Here is a 24922-nt window from a genome sequence, read left to right on the forward strand (position 1 = left end):
TGCACTCCAGCCTGGGTGACAGTGAGAGACTCCGTCTCAAAAAAACAAAAACAAAAGACCCTCCATATTTGTTTTCTTAAGGTAATACACAATGAACAATTAGACCTGAGTTTTCAGTCTTAACTCTTTCACTAATTAGCTATATTACTCTGGCCAAGCCACTTATCCTCTCTGACCTCAGTTATAAAATAACTATGTTGGATCAAAGAACTACTAAGTCTTTTCAGGTTTATGATCTAGGATATACAACTAATATTCAAAGTGAAGACAATGTGCATATTAATTTAAAGAATAAATGCTGAAGTAACAGAATCATAACGGGAGTAATCATGACTAGCATTTTAATCCACTCTTCTAATTTATTAAAAAAAAAACAAACTCTAAGACTGGAAGGAGGTATTTAAGAGAAGAAAAAAAAAAAAAGGAGATCGGAATATTTTAACCTAATAAAAACACCTACAATCTTACTGACTTATCCGCCCAGGCTTCTTTAGCTGTAGCTTGAAATTCTTGAATCTATATTGTAAATAAACATTAAAAAAAGAGTTGTCAGTGCCAAAATAAGATAAAAATTAAAATAAACATAAAATGTAGTTTCACTTCACAAAATCATAAGATTTGATATAAAATTAACTTTACTGTAACATTTGTATTTAAAAAGAAAACTAATACAATAGAGTACAAAAAAATAATAACAGTATTTTTCCATCAATTAGAAAGGTGATTTTCTTGGTAGTGAAACCTTTCTATCCCACAATTGCTTGTTTTTTTCTACCTTATTCAAAAAAAAAAAAAATTGGAAAAAAAAAAAAAGCCACCTAAATATACCTAGGCTGGTTATCCAAAATGGTATCACATATTTCTTAAAAATTTAAAGTATATAAGGAAACACACATCAAAAACATACTATCTAATAGCTGCATAAATAAAATGTAATTTCTGAGTAAATACAAAATATCTATTGATTTTTAGCTTACTCCAAGTTTTATGACAGGGTCATCAGCTCCATTCAAATTAAAATTGTAAACATCATTCCTGTGAAAATGAAAAGAAATATTAGCTCCACTTAAATGCATGTAGTCTCTTCAAATATAAGGAAAATGAAAAATATTTACAAAAAATACTTACAATGGGCATTCAGAAGTAACATTAACAAAAGTAGTCTTCAGTTTTCTGTAGCTTTTTTTCTGAACTTTTTCCTAAACACAAAAGAGGGTTATAAGAAATCATTAAATGGCTAACAGGTGTATGAAAAAATGCTCAACAGCGTTAATCATCAGATAAATGCAAATCAAAACTACAATGAGATGTCGGCCTGAGTTAAAATGGCTTGTACGAAAAAGACAGACAATAACAGATGCTAGTGAGAATGTGGGTCTCATACACTGTTGCTGGGAATGCAAATAGTGGTACAACCACTGTGAATAACAATGTGAAGCTTTCTCAAAAAAACTAAAAATAAAACTACAATATGATCCAGCAAGTTACTGGTCTTATATCCAAAAGAAAGGAAATCAATATACCAAAGAGGTATCTGCACACCCACATTTACTGTAGCATTACTGAAACCTAATTGTCCATCAATAGATAAATGCATAAAATGTGGTATATGTGTATATATAATGGAATATTATTCAGCAATAAAAAAGAATGAAATCCTGTCACTTGTAGCTACATGGATGTAACTGGAGACCAAAGTAAAGTGAAATAAGCCAAATACAGAAAGACAAATATCTTATGTTCTCACTCACAAGTGGGAGCTAAAAAAGTGGATCACATGGAGATAGCAAGAGTAGAACAGTGATTACCAGAGGCCAGGAAGAGTAGGAAGGAGTAGGGAGAAATTAAGGGATTAAAAAGAAAGAATATAAATATATTATCAGTGAAACATACACTTAAAAATGATAAAGATCATTAACTTTTATATGTATATTTTACCTCAACAAAAAAAAACACACGTACATTGCCTTACATGGCAAACAAATAATGTGCAATTAAATTAATTTTTATATATTTTTCTAGTTGTGCTTCCACTAATATAAATCTGACATTTGTAACATTCTCCTTAATGTAAACTGAATAAAATATATGCAAAAGAAATTAAATTACCACCAATAAAGATAATTGCACTCCTAGGGCCAGAAGCAGTGGTTCACACCTGTAATCCCAGCACTTGTGGAGGCCAAGGCAGGCGGGTCACCTGAAGTTAGGAGTTTGAGACCAGCCTGACCAATATAGTGAAACCCCGTCTCTACTAAAAACACAGAAATTAACTGGGTGTGGTGGCATGCACCTGTATTCCCAGCTACTTGGGAGGCTGAGACAGGAGAATTGGTTGAACCTGGGAGGTGGAGGTGGCAGTGAGCTGAGATCATGCACTGCCCTCCAGTATAGGGGACAGAGTGAGACTCTGTGTCAAAATAAATAAATAAATAAATAAAATAAAAATTTTTAAAAAGATATCTGCATTCACTGTTCATTGCAGTACTATTTATAATAATCAAAACATGGAAACAAGCTAAGTATTCACTGACAGATGAACAGATAAAGAAATTGTGGTGCATTTATATATACACCAATACATATTTTCAGCCTTAAAAACAAGGTATCTTGCAATTTGCTATAACATGGATCAACCAAGAAGACATTATGCTAAGTGAAATAAGCCAGACAGAAAGAAAAATACTGCATGATCTCACTTATATGTGGAGTCTTAAAAACCAAATCCACAGAAATAAGAGAATAAAACAGAACAGCGGTCACCAGAACACGGAGGTGGGGTTGGGGTATGGAAATAGGGAGATGAAAGGATACAAAGTTGCAGATATGTAGGATGAGTAAGTCTAGAGATGGAATGCAGAACCTGAGGACTATTAATAGTATGGTACTGTATAATACACAAACTGTATACAATACAGCATTGTATTAATCGGTTGTTGCACCAACCTATTATATTTGGGATATTTGCTAAGAGATTTTATGTGTTCTTGCCACATACACACAAAGATGAATGAATATATTAATTTGCTTGATTATAGTAACCGTTTCACTATGTTATCCACCTTAATATATATAATAAAAAATAAACATTCACATTTTCTAAAATACTGAAGACAAATACTAAAAATGTAATGGAAAATATTGTAAATCTAATGAAATCCTTTAACCTTAATACTTACTGATGTTGTATGGAGATAAATGACCTCCTTACTGGAATTCTACAAGCTAAATTTTGATGGTGCCAGGATCACAAAACAAGTATGCTTTTACTTTGTTTTGGACCCTCAGTTGCTTTAAACTCTTAAATAGAAAGCTTTGAGAGAGGCTAATGTTTATGTAAAATCTCACATAAAAGAATCAAAAAGTTATCAATTAATTATATTGTTAGGAAAAAATATGTGTTAGTTTATTCATACAGCCTACAACTAAAAATATATTCAACCAGTTCTCAAAGTATTGAGGGCAGAAAAGAAGTTCAATAAAAGAAAATTTAATAAATTATCAATTGTAATATATTTTATTAAAGAAATTTACTATGATTAAACACATAATACCACTAGATTGATTACTGATCAGAAATTATTAGACTAACTTAATATCCAGTAAATTAGAAATATTAAAACCTAAAATATTAATTTTATTTTGTGATTCATCTTCAATTTATTTATTTTGGCTATTTTATATAGAAGTATTTGCATTATTTTAAATAGCTTATCTCTTAGTATATTACTCCTCTGATCATTTATCTGATTTATCCTTCCCAATATGATTTTTACCAGTGCTTGCATACATATGTTCATTCATCTGTTGCATCTTTTGTGTGCTGTTACAGAATATGTAAAAATGAGCAAAGATGTTAAAGATAAACAAAAGTTAGCAATGGTACTATAGAGGATATAAAGGTGAGCAAAAATGTTAAAGAAGATACAAAGATGATCCAAAATAGGTAAAATGTAGTGAAAAAACAGAAAAAAAAAACACCCCAAAGATTCTAAATAAAACTTTGGCAACTATATCTAATGATTTAGAAAAAGGAGACTGCAACATGACCACATGCTATTTATCTGAGAAATACAAGAATTTAACATTTAGAAATCAACTTAATGTAATTCACCATATAAACAGAGCAAATAGGCACAGAAAAGCATTTGACAAAACATGACATCTGTTACTCATTAAAAATCTCTCAGCAAATTTGGCTAAGAAGGGAATGTCTTTAACCTGATAAAGGGAATCTATGAAATAAACTATAACATACATCATACTTAATTATGAAATACTGAATATTCTCCCACTAAGGTCAGGACCAAGACAAGAATGTTTGCTCTCACCACTTCTGTTTAACAGTGTGCTTGATATTCTGGCCTAAAAAATAATGAAAAAAAAAAAAAAAAAGGAATAAAATGTTCAAATTGGAAAGGAAGAAGTGAAACTCCCTTTATTCCCAGATAATATGATGGCTTACACAGGAAATCTGAGAAAATCTTGAAAAGCCCCTAAAACTAATGAATGAGCAAGGTTGCTGGAGACAGGATCAGCAAGCAAGAATCAATTGCATTTCTATGTACTCGCAACAAACTATCAGAAATTTAAATAAAACAATGCTGCTTACAGTAGCATAAAAGTGTGATACATAGACATAAATTTGACAAGAGATATATAAGACCTTTATCCTGAAAGCTATAAGACACTGCCAAAACAAATAAAAGCAGATGTAAATAAACAAAGATACGGTATTGAAGACTTGATATTGCTAAGGTTAAAATTCTCCCCAAATTGATCTGTGGATTAAACACAATCTTGACCAAAATCTTCACACACTTTTTTGGTACAATTGACAAGCGGATTCTGACATTTATATGGCTATGCCAAGGACCTAGACTAGTCAAAACAATTTTGAAAAGAGGGAGAAAGCTGGGAACACTAAACATGACCCGATTTCAAATTTTTTAAAGCTGCAGCAAGACAGTGTGGTACTGGAGTCACGTTAGACAAATAGACCAAGGGAACAGGATAGAGTTCTAACCAGACTCAAACATAAATGAAAACTTGGTTATTGACGAAGTTTAAAGCACAGTTCTGGGGCAAAAACACAGCCTTTCAACAAATGGTTCTTAAAAAAGGGAATATCCATGTGCAAAATAAATGAACTTTGATCCACACATTGTACCATATACAAAAATTAACTCAAATTGAACAATAAACCCAAGTACAAAATCCCAAAACTATAATACTTCTAGAAGAAAACACAGGACAACATTTTTTGCCATCTTGGGTTAGACAAAGATTTCTTGCACAAAATAGCAGAAGCACACACTGGGTGAAGGTATTTGCAAATCATGTATCTGATAAATAACTTTTATCAAAAACATCTAAAAACTCTCAAAATTCAACAATAAGGGAAGAGACAGCCAAATACAAAAGGAACAAAAGATTTAAATAGACACTTAAAAAAAAAAGAAAAGAAAAAAAAACCCATGGGTAAAATAGCAAAAATAAATAACAATTTAAAAGGTACCAAAACATACTATTATGCAGATTCAGAATTCTTGCCAAACAGGTTTTTGAGTCAGGGCACCTTGGAAAGTTTTCATAAAGAAGGTACAAAGCAACACTTGTGAAAAGGAATATTTTAATAATCAGATAGGAGGGTGAGAGGGCCTGCTGACTCAGTTCAAAGTTTTTTGCAAACGGAAAAGAAAAAGAGAATACTTAGGAAAGACACTTCAGGAAACCTCAAGTTACCATGTTTCAGTTAAACATGACATGCCTAAAAAATTAAAAAACAAGACAATCTTTTAAAGAAACTAGTCAGCCAGTCTGTTTCCATTTAATTCAGTAAGCAACAGGGACCAAAGAATGTTTCTCAACAAGAAAGTGGCATGATTGGAGCTGTGTCCTTTAGAAAGAAAAAAAGCTGGTATTAAATGTAACGTATGGATTGACATAGAGAAATACTAGAGGCAAAGAAAATTATTAATACAGAAGGCCTATTGTAACAATCCAGTGATTAGAAATGAAAATCAAAACTAGGCTAATAGGAGTTGGCCTAGACAGTGGAGAAAACATTCAAGAACTTACAGAGGGTGAACTTCAAAACTTGAAATATTAAATGGACACAGAGAGCAACTGTGAGGAATTAAAGATAATTTATGAGTGAGAACATGCATTGTTCTAATGCCCTCCTTCCCCTTGCCCCTCACCCCACAACAGGCCCTGGTATGTGATGTTCCCCTCCCTGTGTCCATGTGTTTTTATTCTTCAACTCCCACTTATGAGTGAGAACATGTGGTGTCTGGTTTTCTGTTCTTGTGTCAGTTTGCTGAGAATGATGGTTTCCAGATTCATCTATGTCCCTGAAAAAGACATGAACTCATCCTTTTTTATGGCTGCACAGTATTCCATGGTATATATGTGCCATATTTTCTTTATCCAGTCTATCACTGATTGGCATTTGAATGGGATAGCAGGGAGTGGGGGGATTGGAGAGGGACAACATTAGGAGAAATACCTAATGTAGATGATGAGGGAATGGATGCAGCAAACCACCATGGCACATGTATACCTATGTAACAAACCTGCACAATCTGCACATGTACCCTATAAGTTGAAGTATAATAAACAAAAAAGATAATTCATATCATCAGCCTAAAGAGTAAAGTTTTTTAAAAAAAAAAAAAAAAAAAACACAACAAAACAAAACTGGAACTTCAGTAGGATCTAATTGTTAGGAGAGATGGGATCCAGCTATTTAAAAAATACACACACACACACACACACACACACACAAAGATATACTGAACCATGTACCAAAAAGTAAAAACACTGTGCTCATATATGTAAAAGAAGCATTTTCTTTGAAAAACAGAAGATTAGAGAGTGATTTTGAGTACTTGCTACTAAACCTGTCAGTGGTTATCATTCATTTAGCAATATTCTGAAAACATCATATCAAATTCCATTTTATCACTATGCCGTTTTAGTGTTTATGGTCAAATACTGAGTTTAACTACCAATATGGTGAAGTTAAGTAAAGAACACCTACCTTACTGAGCTGTATAACAGGTTTGTTTGAAAAACCACTGTAAAAAAAGATTTTGTCAGAATTGAAAATGCAATTAAGTATCAATAGAATTTTTTCATGTCATTTTATATAAACCGTATTTATGTCACTAAATCTATATTCAATGTAACAGTAATAGTTTGATATTTTTGTAACTTCATTCACAGTAAATAGAACCTATAATAGATCATTCAAAGCTGAATCATTAATGCAGCAGAAAGTGTGAATTTAAAATGAATGGTTCTGCCATAAGAGTCATTTATTCATAACCTATATAGTAAGGATAAAATTAAATTTTAATTGACAACCTGACAGTCTATAAATGGGCATTTTGTAATAAAAACAGAATTAATCTTCAGAAATTCTGCAAAGAATGTACTATTTACTGTAAAAAACTCTCACATCTGGTTATTTTTTGTATTTTATTAAGCAATATACTTAAATATATTTAGTTTATTCATTACTAGATTCAGTAAATATAATTCTAAAATGTCTGTACCCTAAAGATTTCTAAAATAGTATGTTGTGTTGATACATGTTTTTTGATCCTATATAAAAAGTAACTGGACAGTAGAATGACAAATTTCAAATTTAGCTCCCTTCCTGTGTAATTTAAACACCTACTGTTTATAAAAGTATTAAGTAACCATGTTTTCTACTGAAAAGTTATATTATTTGAACATATGTTTAAAATTAACTTTTAAGTTGTGTAAAATAACATAGTTGTATGTTAGAAAAATATTCACGCCTGAAATTTAAGAACACACCTGTTAGTCAAAGACTCCTTTAATTTTCTTGTAGACTTTATGTCATGTTTTGTTTTATATTTTTTATTGATTTGGCTTATCAAGGATTCTGCTGCATCAGTAAATTCTTTTCCTTTTGACTTTTCTCTCTGAAAAAAAAATTATGTTACTTTTAAACATTACCAGTTAACCTTCAAAGGAAAAATAAAGGCTGAAAAAACCTTTTAAGATAAATCTTGTTCTATTTATACCTACAAAGAGAAATAAGTAGTCAATTATTTAGTAAGTTTGAGCTTTGTTAGGCATGAAAGTAACCCAAAATAAATATTTTAACAGAACTGATACATACTGCTTTGTAGACATTTTTTAAAATGTCTACACTTCTACATGAGAGTAAAAGACTAAAAAAAGAGAAGCCGTGATAAACCTTTAATCCAGTTAAGAAGAAAAAAACAAATTACTATCAGATATGAAAGAAGGGCCATCACTGCTGATCACAGAGACATAAAAATGATAGTAAGTCAATATTATGAACTCCATGCCCACAAATTTGATAGGCTAGATGAAATGGACCAATTTCTCGAAAGACACAATCTACCAAAACTTACGCAAACAGAAAACAGATGATCTCACTAGGCCTTTATCTATTAAAGAAATGGAAGGAATATTTGATATGCTACCAAAACACCAGATAAGAGTTCACTGGTGAATTCTATCAAACATTTAAGAAAGAAATTATGCCAATTCTCCAAAATCTTCTAGAAGATAGAAGAGTGGGAACTACCTCCTAACTTAGTCTATGAGGCCAGTATCTCCTTAATACCAAAACCAAAGATATTACAAATAAAACTACAAACCAGTATCTCCCATAAACACACAGAAAATTCCTCAATGTCAGCAATATCAGCATCAAATCCTACAATGTATTAAAAAATTATGAACCTATGATCAAGTGGAATCTATTCTAGGTATGCAAAACTGATTCAACATTTGAAAATTAATGTACTCGAATACATCAACAGGCTAATTTAAAATTGCATCAATTGATACACAAACAGCATTTGAGAAAATCCAACAGATTCATGATAAAAAACCCTTAGCAAACTAGGAATAAAGGGAAACATTCTCAACTTGATAAAGAACATCTACAAAAACAGTTACACGTAACATCACAGTTAATGGTGAGAAACGAGATGCTTTTCCTGCTAAAATCAGAAACATGGCAAAAATGTCCCCTCTCATTGCTTATTTTTAACATTGTTCTAGAAGTCTTAGCTAATACAGTAAGACAGAAAAGGGAAATAACAGGTATACTGATTGGGAAGGAAGAAATAAAACTCTCTTTGTTCACAAATGACCTCATTGTCTGTGTACAAAATCCCAAAGAATTAGCAACAAAACGACTGAAAGTAATAAGCAATTATAGCAAGATTGCAAAATACAAGGTTAGTATACAAAAGTCAACCACTTTCTTGTAAACTAGCAATGAACAAGTGGAGTTTGAAATTAAAAGCACAATATAATTTACATTAGCACGGCTGAAAGAAATATTTATATCTAACAAAACATGTACAAGAGAAAAACTACAAAACTCTGATGAAAGAAATCAAGGAGATCTAAATAAATGAAGAGATATTTCACATATATGAATAGAAAGCTCGAAACTGTCAAGATGTCAGTTTTCCCAATTTAATCTATAGATTTAACAGATTCCTAGTTGAAAGAACAAACAGGTAGAGCACAGGGGAATTGTAGGGCACTGAAGCTATTTTGTGTAATACTGCAATGGTAGATATGTCACTTCACTACATATTTGTCAAAACACACAGAATGTACAACAAAGCGTGAAGCCTAATGTAAACTAAGCACTTGAGTTAATAATCATCACCTATCAATAATGATTCATCAGTTCTACCAAATGTACCACACTGATGCAAGATGTTAGTAACAGGAAAATGGATAAATGGGTATATGAGGAATATCTGTACTTTCTACTCATTTTTTGGACTAAAATTGCTCCAAAAATAAGTTTTTTAAAAGTAGGAGGACTACAAAATAAGAATTATTCTCAGCATAATTTTAGATAACTTAGTTTTAATAAACTCTTAATAGTATCCTTAAAGATAATGAGGTCTCCTGATTTTATATTTACTTTTCTCTAGTTATCAGGCATATAGGTTTTTTAATTAAACCAAAATACACAAAATTCTAATAAATACAAAATTTACTATTTTAACCATTTTTAAGTCTGTTTTTTATATACACACATCTTTTATTGCACTTTAGGTTCTGGGGTACATGTGAAGAACATGCAGGATTGTTGCATAGGTACATACATGGCAATGTGGTTTGCTGCCTCCATCCCCATTGCCTGTATCTGGAATTTCTCCCCATATTATCCTTCCTCAACTCCCTACCCACCACTGTCCCTCCTCTAGTCCCCCCCAACAGACTCCAGTGTGTGATGCTCCCCTCCCTGTGTCCATGTGTTCTCATTGTTAAACACCAGCCTATGCGTGAGAACATGCGGTGTTTGATTTTCTGCTCTTGTGTCAGTTTGCTGAGAATGATGGTTTCCAGGTTCATCCATGTCCCTGTAAAGGTCACGAACTCATCGTTTTCGATGGCTGCATACTATTCCATGGTGTATATGTGCCACATTTCCCCTGTCCAGTCTATGATTGATGGGCATCTGGGTTGGTTCCAGGTCTTTGCTATTGTAAACAGTGCCACAATGAACATACGTGTGCATGTGTCTTTATAACAGAATGATTTTTAATCCCTTGGAATATATACCGAGTAATGGGATTGCTGGGTCACTCCTTCAGTTCTACTCTGATCTTAGTTATTTCTTGTTTTCTGCTAGCTTTTTTTTTTTTTATCTTGCTCCCCTAGCTCTTTTAAATTGACGACAGGGTGTCGATTTTAGATCTTTCCTTGCTTCCCATGTGGGTATTTATTGCTATAAATTTTCCTCTAGACAGGAATGTGTCTAGAGACTCTGTTTTAATGTGTCCCAGAGACTCTGGTACATTATGTCTTTGTTCTTGTTGGTTTCAAAGAACATCTTTATTTCTGCCTTAATTTCATTGTTTATCCAGTCAACATTCAAGAGCCAGTTGTTCAGTTTCCATGAAGTTGTGCAGTTCTGAGTTAGTTTCATAGTATCAAGTTCTAATTTGTTTGCACTGTGGTCTGAGAAGCTGTTTGTTATGATTTCCATTCTTTTGCATTTGCTGGAGTGATTTACTTCCGATTATGTGGTCAATTTTAGAGTAGGTGTGATGTGGTGCTGAGAAGAATGTATTTCTGTAGATTTGGGGTGGAGAGTTCTGTAAATGTCTATTAGGTTTGCTCGGTCCAGATCCAAGTTCAAGTCCTGGATATCCTTGTTAGTTTTCTGTCTCATTGTTCTTTCCAATATTGAGAGTGGAGTGTTAAAAGTTTCCCACTATTATTACATGGGAGTCTAAGTCTCTTTGTAGGTTGTTAAGAACTTGCTTTATATATCTGGGTGCTCCTGTATTGGGTGCATATATGTATTTAGGATCCTTAGCGCTTCTTGTTGCATTGATCTTTTTACCATTATGTAATGCCCTACTTCGTCTCTTTTGATCTTTGTTGGCTTAAAGTCTATTTTATCAGAGACTAGGATTGCAACTCCTTTTTTTTTTTTCTCTCCATTTGCTTGGTAAATCTTCTTCTATCCCTTTATTTTGAGCCTACGTGTTTCCTTGCATGTGAGATGGGTTTCCCGGATACAGCACACCAATGGGTTTTGAGTTTTTATCCAATTTGCCAGTCTGTATCTTTTGATTGGGGCATGTAGCCTATTTACATTTAAGGTTAATATTGTTAGGTGGAATTTGATCCTGCCATTTTGATGCTAGCTGGTTGTTTTGCCCATTAGTTGATGCAGTTTCTTCATTGTGTTGATGCTCTTTACCATTTGGTACATTTTTGGAGTGGCCGTTACTGGTTGTTCTTTTCTATGTTTAGTGCTTCTTTCAGGAGCTCTTGTAAGGCAGGCCAGGTGGTAATGAAATATCTGAGCAATTGCTTGTTTGTTAAGGATTTTATTTTTCCTTCGCTTATGAAGCTTAGTTTGCTGTATATAAAATTCTAGGTTGAAAGTTCTTTTAAGGATGTTGAATATTGGCCCCCACTCTCTTCTGGCTTGTGGGGTTTCTATTGAGAGATCCACTGTGAGTCTGATGGGCTTCCCTTTGTGGGTAACCTGACCTTTCACTCTGGTTGCCCTTAGCATTTTTTCATTTCGACCCTGGTGAATCTATTATGTGCCTTAAGGTTGCTCTTTTTGAGGATTATCTTTGTGGTGTTCTCTGTATTTCCTGGAATTGAATATTGAATTGCCTTGCTCGGTTGGGGAAGTTCTTGATAGTATCTTGAAGAGTGTTTTCCAGCTTGGATTCGTTCTCTCTGTTACTTTCAGGTACACCCATCAAACATAAATTAGCTCTCTTCACATAATCCCATGTTTCTTGGGGGCTTTGTTCATTTTTTACTCTTTCTTCTCGAATCTTGCCTTCTTATTTCATTGAGTTGATCTTCAATCTCTGATATCCCTTCTTCTGCTTGGTCAACTCGGCTATCGAAACTGGTGTATGCTTCACAAAGTTCTCATGTTGTTCAGCTCCATCAATTCATTTATATTATTATCTAAGCTGTTTATTCTCGTTAGCATTTCGTCAAACCGTTTTTCAAGGTTCTGTTTCTTTGCACTGGGTTAGAATATGTTCTTTTAGCTCAGAGAAGTTTGTTATTACCCATTTTCTGAAGCCTGTTTCTGTCAATTCATCAGACTCATTCTCCATCTAGCTTTGTTTCCTTGCTGGTGAGGAGTTGTGATCCCTTGGAGAAGGAGAAGCATTCTGGGTTTTGGTGTTTTCATCCTTTTTGTGCTGGTTTCTTCCCATGTTTGTGGAGTTATCTACCTGTGGTCTTTGTAGCTAGTGACTTTCCAACAGGGTCTCTGAGTGGACAAAGTTATTTGTTGATGACAACGTTATTTTTTAGTTTTCCTTCTAACAGTTTGGCCCCTCTGCTGTAGGACTACTGGAGGTCTATTCCAGACCCTGCTTGCCTGGGGATCACCTGCAGTGACTGCAGAACAGTAAGGGTTGCCGCCAGTTTCTTCTTCTGTTATCTTTGTCCCAGAAGGATACCCACCAGATGTCAGCCTGAGCTCTCCTTTATGAGGTCTCTTTGGATATACAGGGGTCAGGGAGCTGCTTGAGGAGACAGTTTGTCCCTTATAGGAGCTCAAGTGCTGAGCTGTGAGCTCCGTTGTTCCATTCAGAGCTGCTGGGCAGGTACATTTGTCTGCTGCAGCGGAACTCATAACCGCTTTTTCCCCCCAGGTGTTTTGTCCTGAGAAAGTGGGGCTTTATTTACAAGTTCTTGACATGCTGCTGCCTTTTTTCATAGATGCCCTGCCCAGCAAGGAGGTAGCCTAGTCAGTCTTCCAGCAGAGGCATTGCCGAGCTGCCGTGGGCTCTGCCCCCCTGGTGTGTAAATTTCCTTGAGGTTTTTGTTTATAGAGGTATAGTTAGAACTGCCTTGGTAAGGGCAGTCTGCCTCAGTAATGGCGGACTGCCTCAGTAACGGTGGACTGCCTCAATAATGGTGGATACCCTTCCCCCTACAAAGCTGGACTGTCCCAGGTCCAGCTGTGCTTGCTGTGAAACTCTCAATCCAGAGCATTTCAGATTGCTGGTCTTTGTGGGGGTGGGACCCACCAAGCCAAATCACCTGGCTCCATTTCAGCTCCCCCTTTTCTTTTCAGTTGAATGGGTGACTCTGTCTCCCAGGTGCTCTAGGCACCAGTTGAAACAGCACCCAGATTTGTGTTTTTGTGTGGAGACCCACTGCACCGGCTGAAACGGCCATGCTGAAGACTCGTGGTGCTTTTCCACCCAGGAATCTCCTGGTCTGTGGGCAGTAAAAATTCGTTTGGAAATGCGGTGATCACTCACCCTGTGTTCTCGCTGAGAACTGCACTCCAGAGCTGTTCCTATTCAGCCATCTTCTCATATGTTCTTATATATAACAGGTAGTAAGTTATTACTTAATGTCCCCTTAAGATCAGAGAGCAGACATGGTTTACTTGGCTTGATAGACATGTTGCAAAAATGAACCTTCTCCAAAATACTGTATGATTTCAGAAATTCCAGTATCACTGGAGCCAGCCTGGGAAATCTGTGCCGTTGAACTACAAAAGTTGCTCTGGGGTGACCCAGTAGGTAGAAAGACAGTATCAGACAGATGACTATCTTAGAAGACAGTGATCCATGGAACTGGCGGGAGATTCTACAGAGGGACACAGGTAGTGACGCTATGAAGAACAGAAGACAATTTCTGAAAACAGCAAGTTGATCTTTTAAAAATCAGAGCACAGCCTAAAAGATTATTAGGTTTTGTGCTCCCAGAAAATAAATGAATACCTCAGAGAAATTATGTGAAATTATTCTAAATACCAAAGAAAGCAATTTCAAAATTTAAATTTAAAGACAGATCTGTGTTTGGACAAAAAGCACCTTATTTCCCCTGGGACTGAGGAAGTAAATAGTAGCTAAGATGAGAAAGAGAAAATAACATATTAGGAACTAAGCAAAAAGGGACTCAAAGAACATGATTAAAGAAGAAAAAAGCCAAATTAGGAACAGAAAGTGAGTTTCATGTTTAAAAAAGTTTTTTAAAGGAGGCTGGTCAAGACAAATTAAATAATGTCTAATTATAGACAATAATTGCAAATTATCTCTTAAACATCATTTGCATATTCAGATGCTCCATTGTGTACACTGACTCTAGAAATTTCGTTAATCATGTATCAGCATTACTACAAAAGATAAATGAAAATAAAAGCCTACAAAACCTGATTTTAGAAACATCAAAACGCAGACTGCATTATTTGCAATGGAAATGTATTCTAATTTAGCAATTTTTCTTAATCTGCATTTTGATAGTTATGAAAAAATGATTTACCCATAACTGTTACAAAAAGTAAAAATTTCTCCCCTGGAAGTCTGGTGGCAAAGCAGCTAGAAATGTCTTAAGAGACGTTCTCCAGAGACGATTAATCTGAAAATGACAGTGGGAACTCTAATAATGATGAGTAACAGTTACAACAGAAGACAGTCTCTTCCAACCCACTTACTTTCTTCCAAAACCTTGTCAAAGTTAAATGCATTCATCCAAAAATACTTGAGATGCTACTGTGTTATAAGGCTGTGCTAGGATGTGCAGGAAAACACATGTTGAATAAAAGTCTATGGTTACAGTCCAAGAGGGAAAAAACCAAAATAACCATTTATTAAAAAGAAAGGTAAGAATTTAAAGAGATGTACAAACAGTTCTATATGCATACTTGAAAGGAAAGAGTGGGAGGAACCCAAAAAGAGATAGGAACTGCATAGTTCATTAATTCCATACATATTTACATGCCTGATAGGTGCCTCATACTATTCTATCTGAGCTAGGTAGGACTAGGGAGATGTGAGGGATGACTAAGAAGGAATTCTCAAGAGTCTGGGCCCTGAATTAAAAAACAAGATATTACACATGTTAAATACGTAACAATCAAGCTTTCTTTCTTCCTTATGTTATCAAGTAGGCATCTTAGGGATACGCAGAAAGCAAAGCACATTGAAAGCTCACCATATCTTTTTGTTTAAAATTCCAGGAATTAAGTTCAGAAGTCAATTCTTTCTCTGCTTTTCTATGACTTCTCACATTTTTGCTAGTAGAAGGATTTTTATCGCAAGTAGCAGTATTCTCATCTTTTGACAATATGCATTTCTTCCTATAAATCAGCGATTCTTCAATTGTCTTATTTAAGAGAACTGATTTAAAAGTAGTTTCCGATTCAACAGGCCAATCACTCTGCTTGGTATTTTCAGTATTTTTCTGCTCTGAATATTTAGGATGATTTTGTTGTTGGCTATGTTTTTTGCAATCTTCGACTTCCACTTTATCTATTTTGATGTGGTCGGTTCTTCCTTTCTTATATTTCACTTTCGCTGTTTCTTCAGAATTATCATCAGATATTGAAGAGGATGATTTTTGTTTAGTAGGCTTTTTATTTATAACAATATCTAATAGGGAAAATGAGAAATTCCTATTAAATTAGTAAGTTGACAATATGTAAAATTTGTTCAATTTATTTTAATGACTGTTAGACATTTGAGAAAATTAACACTGAACTATTAAACAGATAAAACTGTTAAGTTTTACCTTGATTAAAAGTGTCTCCTGATGAAATACTTGCTCTTTGGTTACTACATAGTTCAATGTTTGTTACAGGTGTCCAACATGCCCATTTGCTGTGCATTTTATTTCCACAGATGTTGTCTAAAACAACAGGTAATCTAGAAAATGAATTAATTTTCTTAATATGTTAACAAAACATTAGCCTATGACTTTCAGACCTTGATTTTTAATGTAGTCAATGTTTACTGAAGGAACTGTATTATGTATGTGTAAATAATGCATAAATACATCTTATCTTACATGTTCTACTGTATATTTAAGTTTCTACACACTTATTGTTTATAAATTTTAAAAATTTCATTTATTTTATGTCTCTCAACTTGAAAAGAGTTATATTGGTCTCTAAGGGGGGAGAAAAACATATACATCATTCTCCATTTTTGCTGTCATAATAACACCTCGGTGATGATTAATGCTATATTCTAAATTTAAAGTCCTTTTCCTTCAAATCAGTTATATGCACTAAAAAGGGCATTGATAGATACTAACTGATTCGATGATTTTCTCATACTTACGTAGAATGATCTCTTTTTTCTACTGCCTGTGAATCAGGTATAACATCCTGGAGTTTGTCTAAGCAAAATGAATAAAATAATATTTTCATTTTTTTAATGCAGATTGCAGAAGTGTTAGTATGTAAGTCTATAAAAGTTCACATATTGGGAGGAATGGATTGATTTTGCTTCCTCTCTCTCAGACCCAAACTTCTGGGGAACAGAGGTTGTGTATTTCCTTGTAACCTCAAAAGTTCCTTGCACAAAGCCAAACAAATTCTTTGCACATCATTTTCTTTCTTTTTTTTTTTCCCCCCCCAGACAGAGTCTTGCTCTGTTGCCCAGGCTGGAGTGCAGTGGCTCAATCTCAGCTCACTGAAACCTCTGCCTTCTGGGTTCAAACAATTCTCCTGCCTCAGCCTGCTGAGAAGCTGGGACTACAGATGTGTGCCACCACACCATCTAATTTTTTGTATTTTTAGTAGAGACGGTGTTTGAACATGTTGGCCCAGATGGTCTCGACCTCCTGACGTTATGATCCGCCCACCTCTGCCTCCCCAAGTGCCAAGATTACAGGCATGAGCCACTGTACCCAGAAAAATCAATGAAAGCCAGTGGGGTTAAAGGAAAACACAGAAGAAGTATATATATTTTCTTAAAAAAAAAAAAAAAGGGGGGGGGGGCTGAAATCAAACCGCAAGTTACTTACTAAAATTTTGGTTCGGGAATTCAATGTTCTTATTTTCTGTGTTTTCTACACATTTAGCGGTTTTAACATGCTATAAACACAGGAAGCATGTTAATGTAAACTTGAATTAAGATGTTACATGAAAACAAGTTAAACATCAAAGTATTAAGGTCTGAGTCTTAAAATAAATCTGCCTTGCTATGAAAAGTTGGATATTACTTTCATGTATTTCATAAATGTTATGTCCATTTTTCAAATTTCTCCATCCTAAAACACAAGAAAACTGTCACTACAGACAAGGAGGCAGATGATCACATACATTTTCTGATCACATCCACAGCTTGCAAATAATTCAATTTTCATCTGTAACTGACAATTTCTAGATTCTCCATTACAAATCTTTCCTGTTGCTATTGATTACACAGCCTGCTTTATCGATTTTGATATGATCTGTTCTTTCTTATATTTCACTTTTCCAGTTTCTTCAGATAATCAGATATTGAAGAAGATGATTTTTGTTTAGTAATTTTATTTACAACAATATCTATTGCATTGCCCAGGTAACTTCTTTCCTACAGCAAGCTTCCCTATTTCCATAGCCAGAGACATACACTTAATCCAAATCAAATACAAATCTGCCTCTATTATCAGAAAATAAACCCTTTAGTCGAAGATATTTTGCCTCATCCTGGCTGCCTTTCCTTCTTCCTCTAGCCAATGATTCTCCACACTGGGAGGGGAACATTATGGAAATACGCAGGTATGGTTAGGGTTGTCACAATGACAGAGGGATTCTCCTGATAAACACGTAAGCACAATCCTAGCTAAGATGCTTATCATCTTACAACATTTAGGACCATGTGATACAACTAAAAAATAATCTTTTTATTATACTTTTAAGTTGTGGGGTACATGTGCAGAACATGCAGGTCTGTTACTAAGTATACACGTGCCATGGTGGTTTGCTGCATCCATCACTCCATCATCTACATTAGGTGTTTCTCCTAATGCTATCCCTCCCCTAAGCCCCATCCCCTGCTATCCCTCCCCAGCCTCCAACCCCTGACAGGCCCGGGTGTGCGATGTTCCCCTCCCTGTGTCCATGTGTTCTCATTGCTCAACACCCACTTATGAGAACAGGCAGCATTTGGTTTTCTACTCTTGTGTCAGTTTGCTGAGAATGATGGTTTCCAGCTTTATCCATGTGTCTGCGAAAGATATGAACTCATCCTATTTTATAGCTGCATAGTATTCCATAGTGTATATGTGCCACATTTTCTTTATCCACTCTATCATTGATGGGTATTGTGAACAATGCTGCAATAAAGACATGTGCATGTGTCTTTATGATAGAATGATTCATAATCCTTTGGGTATACACCCAGTAATGGGATTGCTGGGTCGAATGGTATTTGTTTCTAGATCCTGGAGGAATCGCCATACTGTCTTCCACAATGGTTGAATTAATTTATACTCCCACCAACAGTTAAAAGCATTTCTATTTCTCCACATCCTCTCCAGCATCTGTTGTCTCCAGATTTTTTAATCATCACCATTCTAATTGGCGTGAGACGGTATCTCAGTGTGGTTTTGATTTGCATTTCTCTAATGACCAGTGATGATGAGCTTTTTGTTAAGTTTATTGGCTGCATAAATGTCTTCTTCTCAGAAGTGTCTGTTCATATCCTTTGCTCTCTTTTTGATGGTTTTTTTTTTCCTTGTAAATTTGTTTAAGTTCTTTGTAGATTCTAGGTATTAGCCCTTTGTCAGATGGGTAAAATGGCAAAAAATTTTTCCCATTCTGTTGCTGGTTCACTCTAATAATAGTTTGTTTTGCTGTGAAGCAGCTCTTTAATTAGATTCTATTTGTCTGTTTTGGATTTTGTTGCCATTGCTTTTGGTGTTTTAGTCATGAAGACCTTGCCTGTGCCTATGTTCTGAATGGTTTTGCCTAGGTTTTCTTCTAGGGCTTTTATGGTGTTAAGTCTTATGTTTAAATCTTTAATCCATCTGGAGTTTATTTTTGTATAAGGTGTAAAGAAGGGATCCAGTTTCAGCTTTCTGGATATGGCTAGCCAGTTTTTCCAACACCATTTATTAAATAGGAAATCCTTTCCCCATGGCTTGTTTTTGTCAGGTCTGTCAAAGATCAGATGGTTGTAGATGTGTGGTATTGCCTCTGAGGCCTCTGTTTTGGTACTAGTACCATGCTGTTTTGATTACTGTAGCCTTGTAGTATAGTTTGAAGTCAGGTAGCATGATGCCTCCAGCTTTTTTTTTAACTTAGAATTGACTTAGCTATGTGGACTCTTTTCTGGTTCCATATGAAGTTTAAGGTGATTTTTTTCCAATTCTGTGGAGAAAGTCAATGGTAGCTTGGTAGGGATAGCACTGAATATATAAATTACTTGGTGCAGTATGGCCACTTTCACAATATTCTTCCCAACCATGAGCATGGAATGTTTTCCCAACTGTTTGTGTCCTCTCTTATTTCCTTGAGCAGTGGTTTGTAGTTCTCCTTGAAGAGGTCCTTCACATCCCTTGTTAGTTGTGTTCCTAGGTATTTTATTGTCTTTGTAGCAATTGTGAATGGGATTTCACTTATGATTTGACTATTACCGGTGTATAGGAATCCTTGTGATTTTTGCATATTGATTTTGTATCCTGAGACTTTGCTGAAGTTGCTTATCAGCTTGAGGTGGTATTGGGCTGAGACGATGGGGTCTTCTAAGCATACAATCATGTCATCTGCAAATAGAGACAATTTGATTTCCTCTTTTCCTAGTTAAATACCCTTTACTTCTTTTTCTTGCCTGATTGCCCTGGCCAGAACTTCCAATACTATGTTGAATAGAAGTGGTGAGCGAGGGCATCCTTATCTTGTGCCAGTTTTCAAATGGAATGCTTCCCATTTTTTTCCATTCTGTATGATACTTGCTGTGGGTTTGTCATAAATTCCATTCGGTATGATATTGGCTGGGAGTTTGTCAATAAATTGCTATTATTTTGAGATATGCTCCATCAATACCTAGTTTGAGAATTTTTAGCATAAAGGGCTGTTGAATTTTGTCAAAGACCTCTGCCATCTATTGAGATAATCATATGATTTTTGTCTTTGGTTCTGTTTATGTAAATTACATTTACAGATTTGCATATATTGAGCCAGCCTTGCATCACAGGAATGAATCCGACTTGATCATGATGGATAAGCTTTCTGATGTGCTATTGGATTCGGTTTGCCAATATTTTATTGAGGATTTTTTCATCAATGTTTATCATGGATATTGGCCTGAAATTTTCTTTTTTAGTTGTGTCTCTGCCAGGTTTGGGTATCTGGATAATGTTGGTCTTATAAAATGAGTTAGGGACGATTCCCTCTTTTTGTATTGTTTGGATTAGTTTCAGAAGGAATGGTACCAGCTCCTGTCTGTATCTATGGTAGAATTTGGCTGTGAACCTGTCTGGTAGACTTTTTTTAGTTGGTAGGCTATTAATTGTTGCCTCAATTTCAGACTTTGTTACTGGTCTATTCAGGGATTCAACTTCTTCCTGTTTTCGTCTTGGGAGGGTATAAGTGCTGAGGAATTTATCAATTTCTTCAAGATTTACTGGTTTATTTGCATAGAAGTGTTTGCAGTATTCTCTTACGGTAGTTTGTATTTCTGTCGGATTGGTGGTGATATCCCCTTATCATTTTCAATTGCATCTATTTGATTCTTCTCTCTTCTTCTTTATTAGTCTGGCTATCCATCTATCTATTTTGTTAATTTTTTTCCAAAAACCAGCTTCTGGATTCATTGATTTTTTTGAAGGGTTTTTTTGTGACTCTTATCTCCTTCAGTTCTGCTCTGATCTTACTGCCTTCTGCTAGCTTTTGAATTTGGTTGATCTTGCTCCTCTAGTTCTTTTAATCATGTTAGGGTGTCAATTTTAGATCTTTCCTTGTTTCTTTTGTGGGCATTTAGTGCTATCAGTTTCCCTCTAGAAGCTGTTTTAAATGTGTCACAGAGATTCTGGTATGTTGTGTCTTCATTCTCACCGGTTTCAAAGAACATCTTTATTTCTGCCTTTATTTCATTATTTATCTATTAGTCATTCAGGAGCAGGTTGTTCAGTTTCCATGTAGTTGTGCGATTTTTGACTGAGTTTCTTAATCCTGAGTTCTAATTTGATTACACTGTGGTCTGAGAGACTGTTATTATTTCTGTCCTTTTGCATTTGCTGAGGAACGTTTCACTTCCAATTATGTGGTCAATTTTAGAATAAGTGTGATGTGGTGCTGAGAAGAATGTATCTGTAGATTTGGGGTAGAGAGTTCTGTTGATGTCTATTAGGTCTGCTTGGTTCAGATCTGAGTTCAATTCCTGGATATCCTTGTTAATTTTCTATCTTGCTGATCTAATATTGACAAAGCGGTGTTAAAGTCTCCCCCTATTATTGTGTCCTCTTATTAAGAAATGCTTAGACAATTTAAATCATTACTTTAACTATTTTCTTTTAATATCATCAACTCTCATACCCTTTATCTTTCTGTCATATACCCACTTAAATTTTCAAAAAAAGAGTCTACCATCTGTTCTCATCTTACTATTAACACCAAGGCTACTAAGTTTTGAGAAAACTGTACATATTTATTAACATATTTGTTATTATAAAATTCATACTCATATTTAAACTGGCCCTCAACCTTTTCTAGCACTTATTCTTAGGCCTCTCTGTTACCCTGCACATAGCTTTACATGTCCCTGAACCCTCTACTTCAACAGATCTCCAGGAGAAAATCACCATATTCGCACTTCAGAGTAAACAAAAGCTATTAGGTGTTCCTCATTTACAAACTTTTCTGCATCTGATCACCACCTGTTTCTCCAAGAAACTATTCCCTCTTATCCATTCCCACTGTCTTTTCAACTACCTGGAATAAATGCCTTTCTCAATATTCATTTGACTCTTTATTGACCTTTGAAAAGTCAATTCACTCTCCGTATTTTCTTAAAAAGCATCTCCTGATCTTCACCCTCACCTCTAGCTATGGAGTTAGGCATTTGCCCCTCTACTTGGTTCCTACTGCATCCTATATCTGTAAATCTGAGAATGCCTGTAGTATATTTTAACTTACTAATTTTTCTAATTTTCATGCCAGAATTTGAGAAACTTAAGGACACAGTCCCTGTGTATCTCATCACATTTCTGTAACAGAACCTTCCCCATAGCAGTTACTAATTTGTATAATAAACCAATTATGGCAAGTTCATTTATGCTCCCAAATGTATAAATCAAGTTATAGTGAATGAATATTCATTAGTTTTACTATAAGCACGGAAAATAAGTCATATGCCAGAAGGACCCTACTTTCAAGGGCAATAAATGATATTTAGGGGGGAAAAGTTAATTATTTAAATAAAATGAGACCCTTGCTGTTTGAAAAAGAAGTTAGCTCAATATATATAATATTTCCACAATTACTTGAAAAAAATAGTTTAAAAATACTTTCAAGTAAAGTTACTTTGTCTGTATTATCTCTTCTATGTCTTCCTTCTGATGGTCTAGATTTCAGTGATGCAGCACTATCCACTCTATTTTCTAATGTTTGAAAAGCACTAGATTTCTCTGCAGAACTCATCATTTGCAGTGGTGGTTTAATTTTTCTTCTTTGTGGTGGTATTGCTAAAAAGAAGGACAAAGATTACAGATTTTTCTTTTTATACCTATTGCTATTATTGAGGTACTTTTCAGATGAGGAAGTTAAGAAATGAAGATTCTTAGATGGTTCCCAGGTTTCTGGCTTAAGTAAGTAAATACTGATGCCATTTACCAAGAAAAGAAGTGAAGGAAAAATGTGCAAGAAGGGTGGAAAGATTAATTTTGGACTATTAAGTCTGAGGAGTATTGGGATTCACTCAGGGTGGTTGGCAAAATATTAAGAGAAACATTAGGGAAAGTTTTAAGATACAGTCTCAAACCTTTTGCAAGGCCAAAAGGTTTTTCATTAACTTGTAATAATGGATCAGACTGAAGACTGCCTATTCTCACCTTAGAGTATTAGGTCATAGGGTGAAAGTTAGGGATAATAGAAGCTTCCCCAGTTAAGTCTGTTTACCCCACATTCCTTTGTACTTATGTAAACTTTGTGCCAGATGGCCCTCTCAGGGAGGCTGAGGGGGGATTACCAATTAATGGTGTTTGTTCTCAGCCCTGGAACCAAAGCTTTTATCATTCACAAAACGACTTTTAATCATGTTAATTATCTACAAGTGTGTGAACTCAGAAACTCTGTCATTAAATCTATACTGAATAAATGCAAGGAAGAACAGTTAATAGAGGTTGGATAGCTGCAATTGCCCTCTGAGAGCAGCTGATGACCTCCCGAGCCCACTGTACTTTGTGTTTGAGTCTATTTATTCATCCATTGTGGAGTTATTTGCAGGACTGACCCCACCCCCAGGTGGTAATAAATGTCTCAGGTGGTGATCCCAACATGATCAGCATCACAGCAGGGGCCTGAACATGGAGCAAACCAATGTGATCAACACCACAGCTGGTGCCTCATGTGAGGAGACCCGACAGGATCATTATTACAGGAGGTGCCCAAAAGTGGGGCAAACCAATGTGATCAATGCCACAGAGAAACCTGTCAGATACTAGGCAACTGGCCAGTAGGCAACTAGATTTTTAGAACAGAAGGTCAATATTAAATTGTCATATAGACTAAGACTTTATTTAAAGAAACTAGAACACAGTATCAATAACTTGTAATAACAGAGCATTAACAATTGCAATACTGGAGTATTAATGTAGTAATGGAGTATTAGTACTTGTAATAAAAGTTTTAAAACTTTTATTGAGCTCTTAGTATGTATCAGACACTGTTTAAAGTTTCACTAGATTCCTTATTGAATGAATGATTTTTATTTAATCCTCTAAACAACTTGATAAGATACTTTAGTGCCACTTATAGAAAACAAACGGGTTCTAAATTTAGCTAGAGGATCATCTGTACAAAGTACACAGCTGGAAGTGGGGAGCTAAGCCCACCTGGCCTGGTTAGTTCAATGTTTTAACCAGTGAGACATGCCGTGTCCTGCTTAAATTACAATAAGTTATTAATGTTGAATATTACTATTTTGAACATTGTTCTGTTCATATGTTAGGATTACTTTTCTTCCCAATAGAAGACATTTGTGGTTCATATTTTATCAATTTTTATATACCAAACTCATCCTTTAGGTAAATTATGTTCAGAATTTCCTTAAATTAAAAAATACCTTCTTTAAAATAATTGTTAGAAATCTTTTAAAACTATAAAACTTACATGTGTTGATGAAAAGTACTGGACTTCTCACGGTGTATCTATCTGCACCAGAAACAATCATTGATGCTTCAGACATTTTTCTTTTACTAGGAGTAATTATCTGAAACCATAATGAAAAACAACCACTGTAAACAGTCTTGTTGAAATTAAATATCCTACAATTTTACTTATAACATTTTGCCTTGACACATGCCGAAGATACATGGTTTTTAAATAAACACCACAATATCCATACATTTCCATGTTTTAGGCTGATATGAAAAACATGATCATGTTTGGAATAAGTAGCTAAAACAAGTAATACCGCTTTAAAGAATATTTATAAAATAT

General features: G+C 34.9%; 1 protein-coding gene across 1 annotated transcript in view; it reads right to left on the reverse strand.

The window, feature by feature from the left end:
* SYCP2 (synaptonemal complex protein 2) overlaps positions 1-24922 on the reverse strand; it is a 66749-nt gene that overhangs the window by 14721 nt on the left and 27106 nt on the right. The window contains exons 17-27 of the mRNA XM_039479600.2: positions 24593-24692; positions 22787-22947; positions 17302-17371; positions 16614-16671; positions 16063-16196; positions 15487-15923; positions 7831-7958; positions 7046-7082; positions 1129-1199; positions 978-1035; positions 461-516 (exon numbers count right to left, since the gene is read on the reverse strand). Of these exons, the coding sequence (XP_039335534.2) occupies positions 461-516; positions 978-1035; positions 1129-1199; positions 7046-7082; positions 7831-7958; positions 15487-15923; positions 16063-16196; positions 16614-16671; positions 17302-17371; positions 22787-22947; positions 24593-24692 (1310 nt within the window). The remainder of the gene's footprint in view (positions 1-460; positions 517-977; positions 1036-1128; positions 1200-7045; positions 7083-7830; positions 7959-15486; positions 15924-16062; positions 16197-16613; positions 16672-17301; positions 17372-22786; positions 22948-24592; positions 24693-24922) is intronic.

The sequence above is a fragment of the Saimiri boliviensis genome, chromosome 9, assembly GCF_048565385.1.
Source record: "Saimiri boliviensis isolate mSaiBol1 chromosome 9, mSaiBol1.pri, whole genome shotgun sequence".
Lineage (NCBI taxonomy): Eukaryota > Metazoa > Chordata > Mammalia > Primates > Cebidae > Saimiri > Saimiri boliviensis.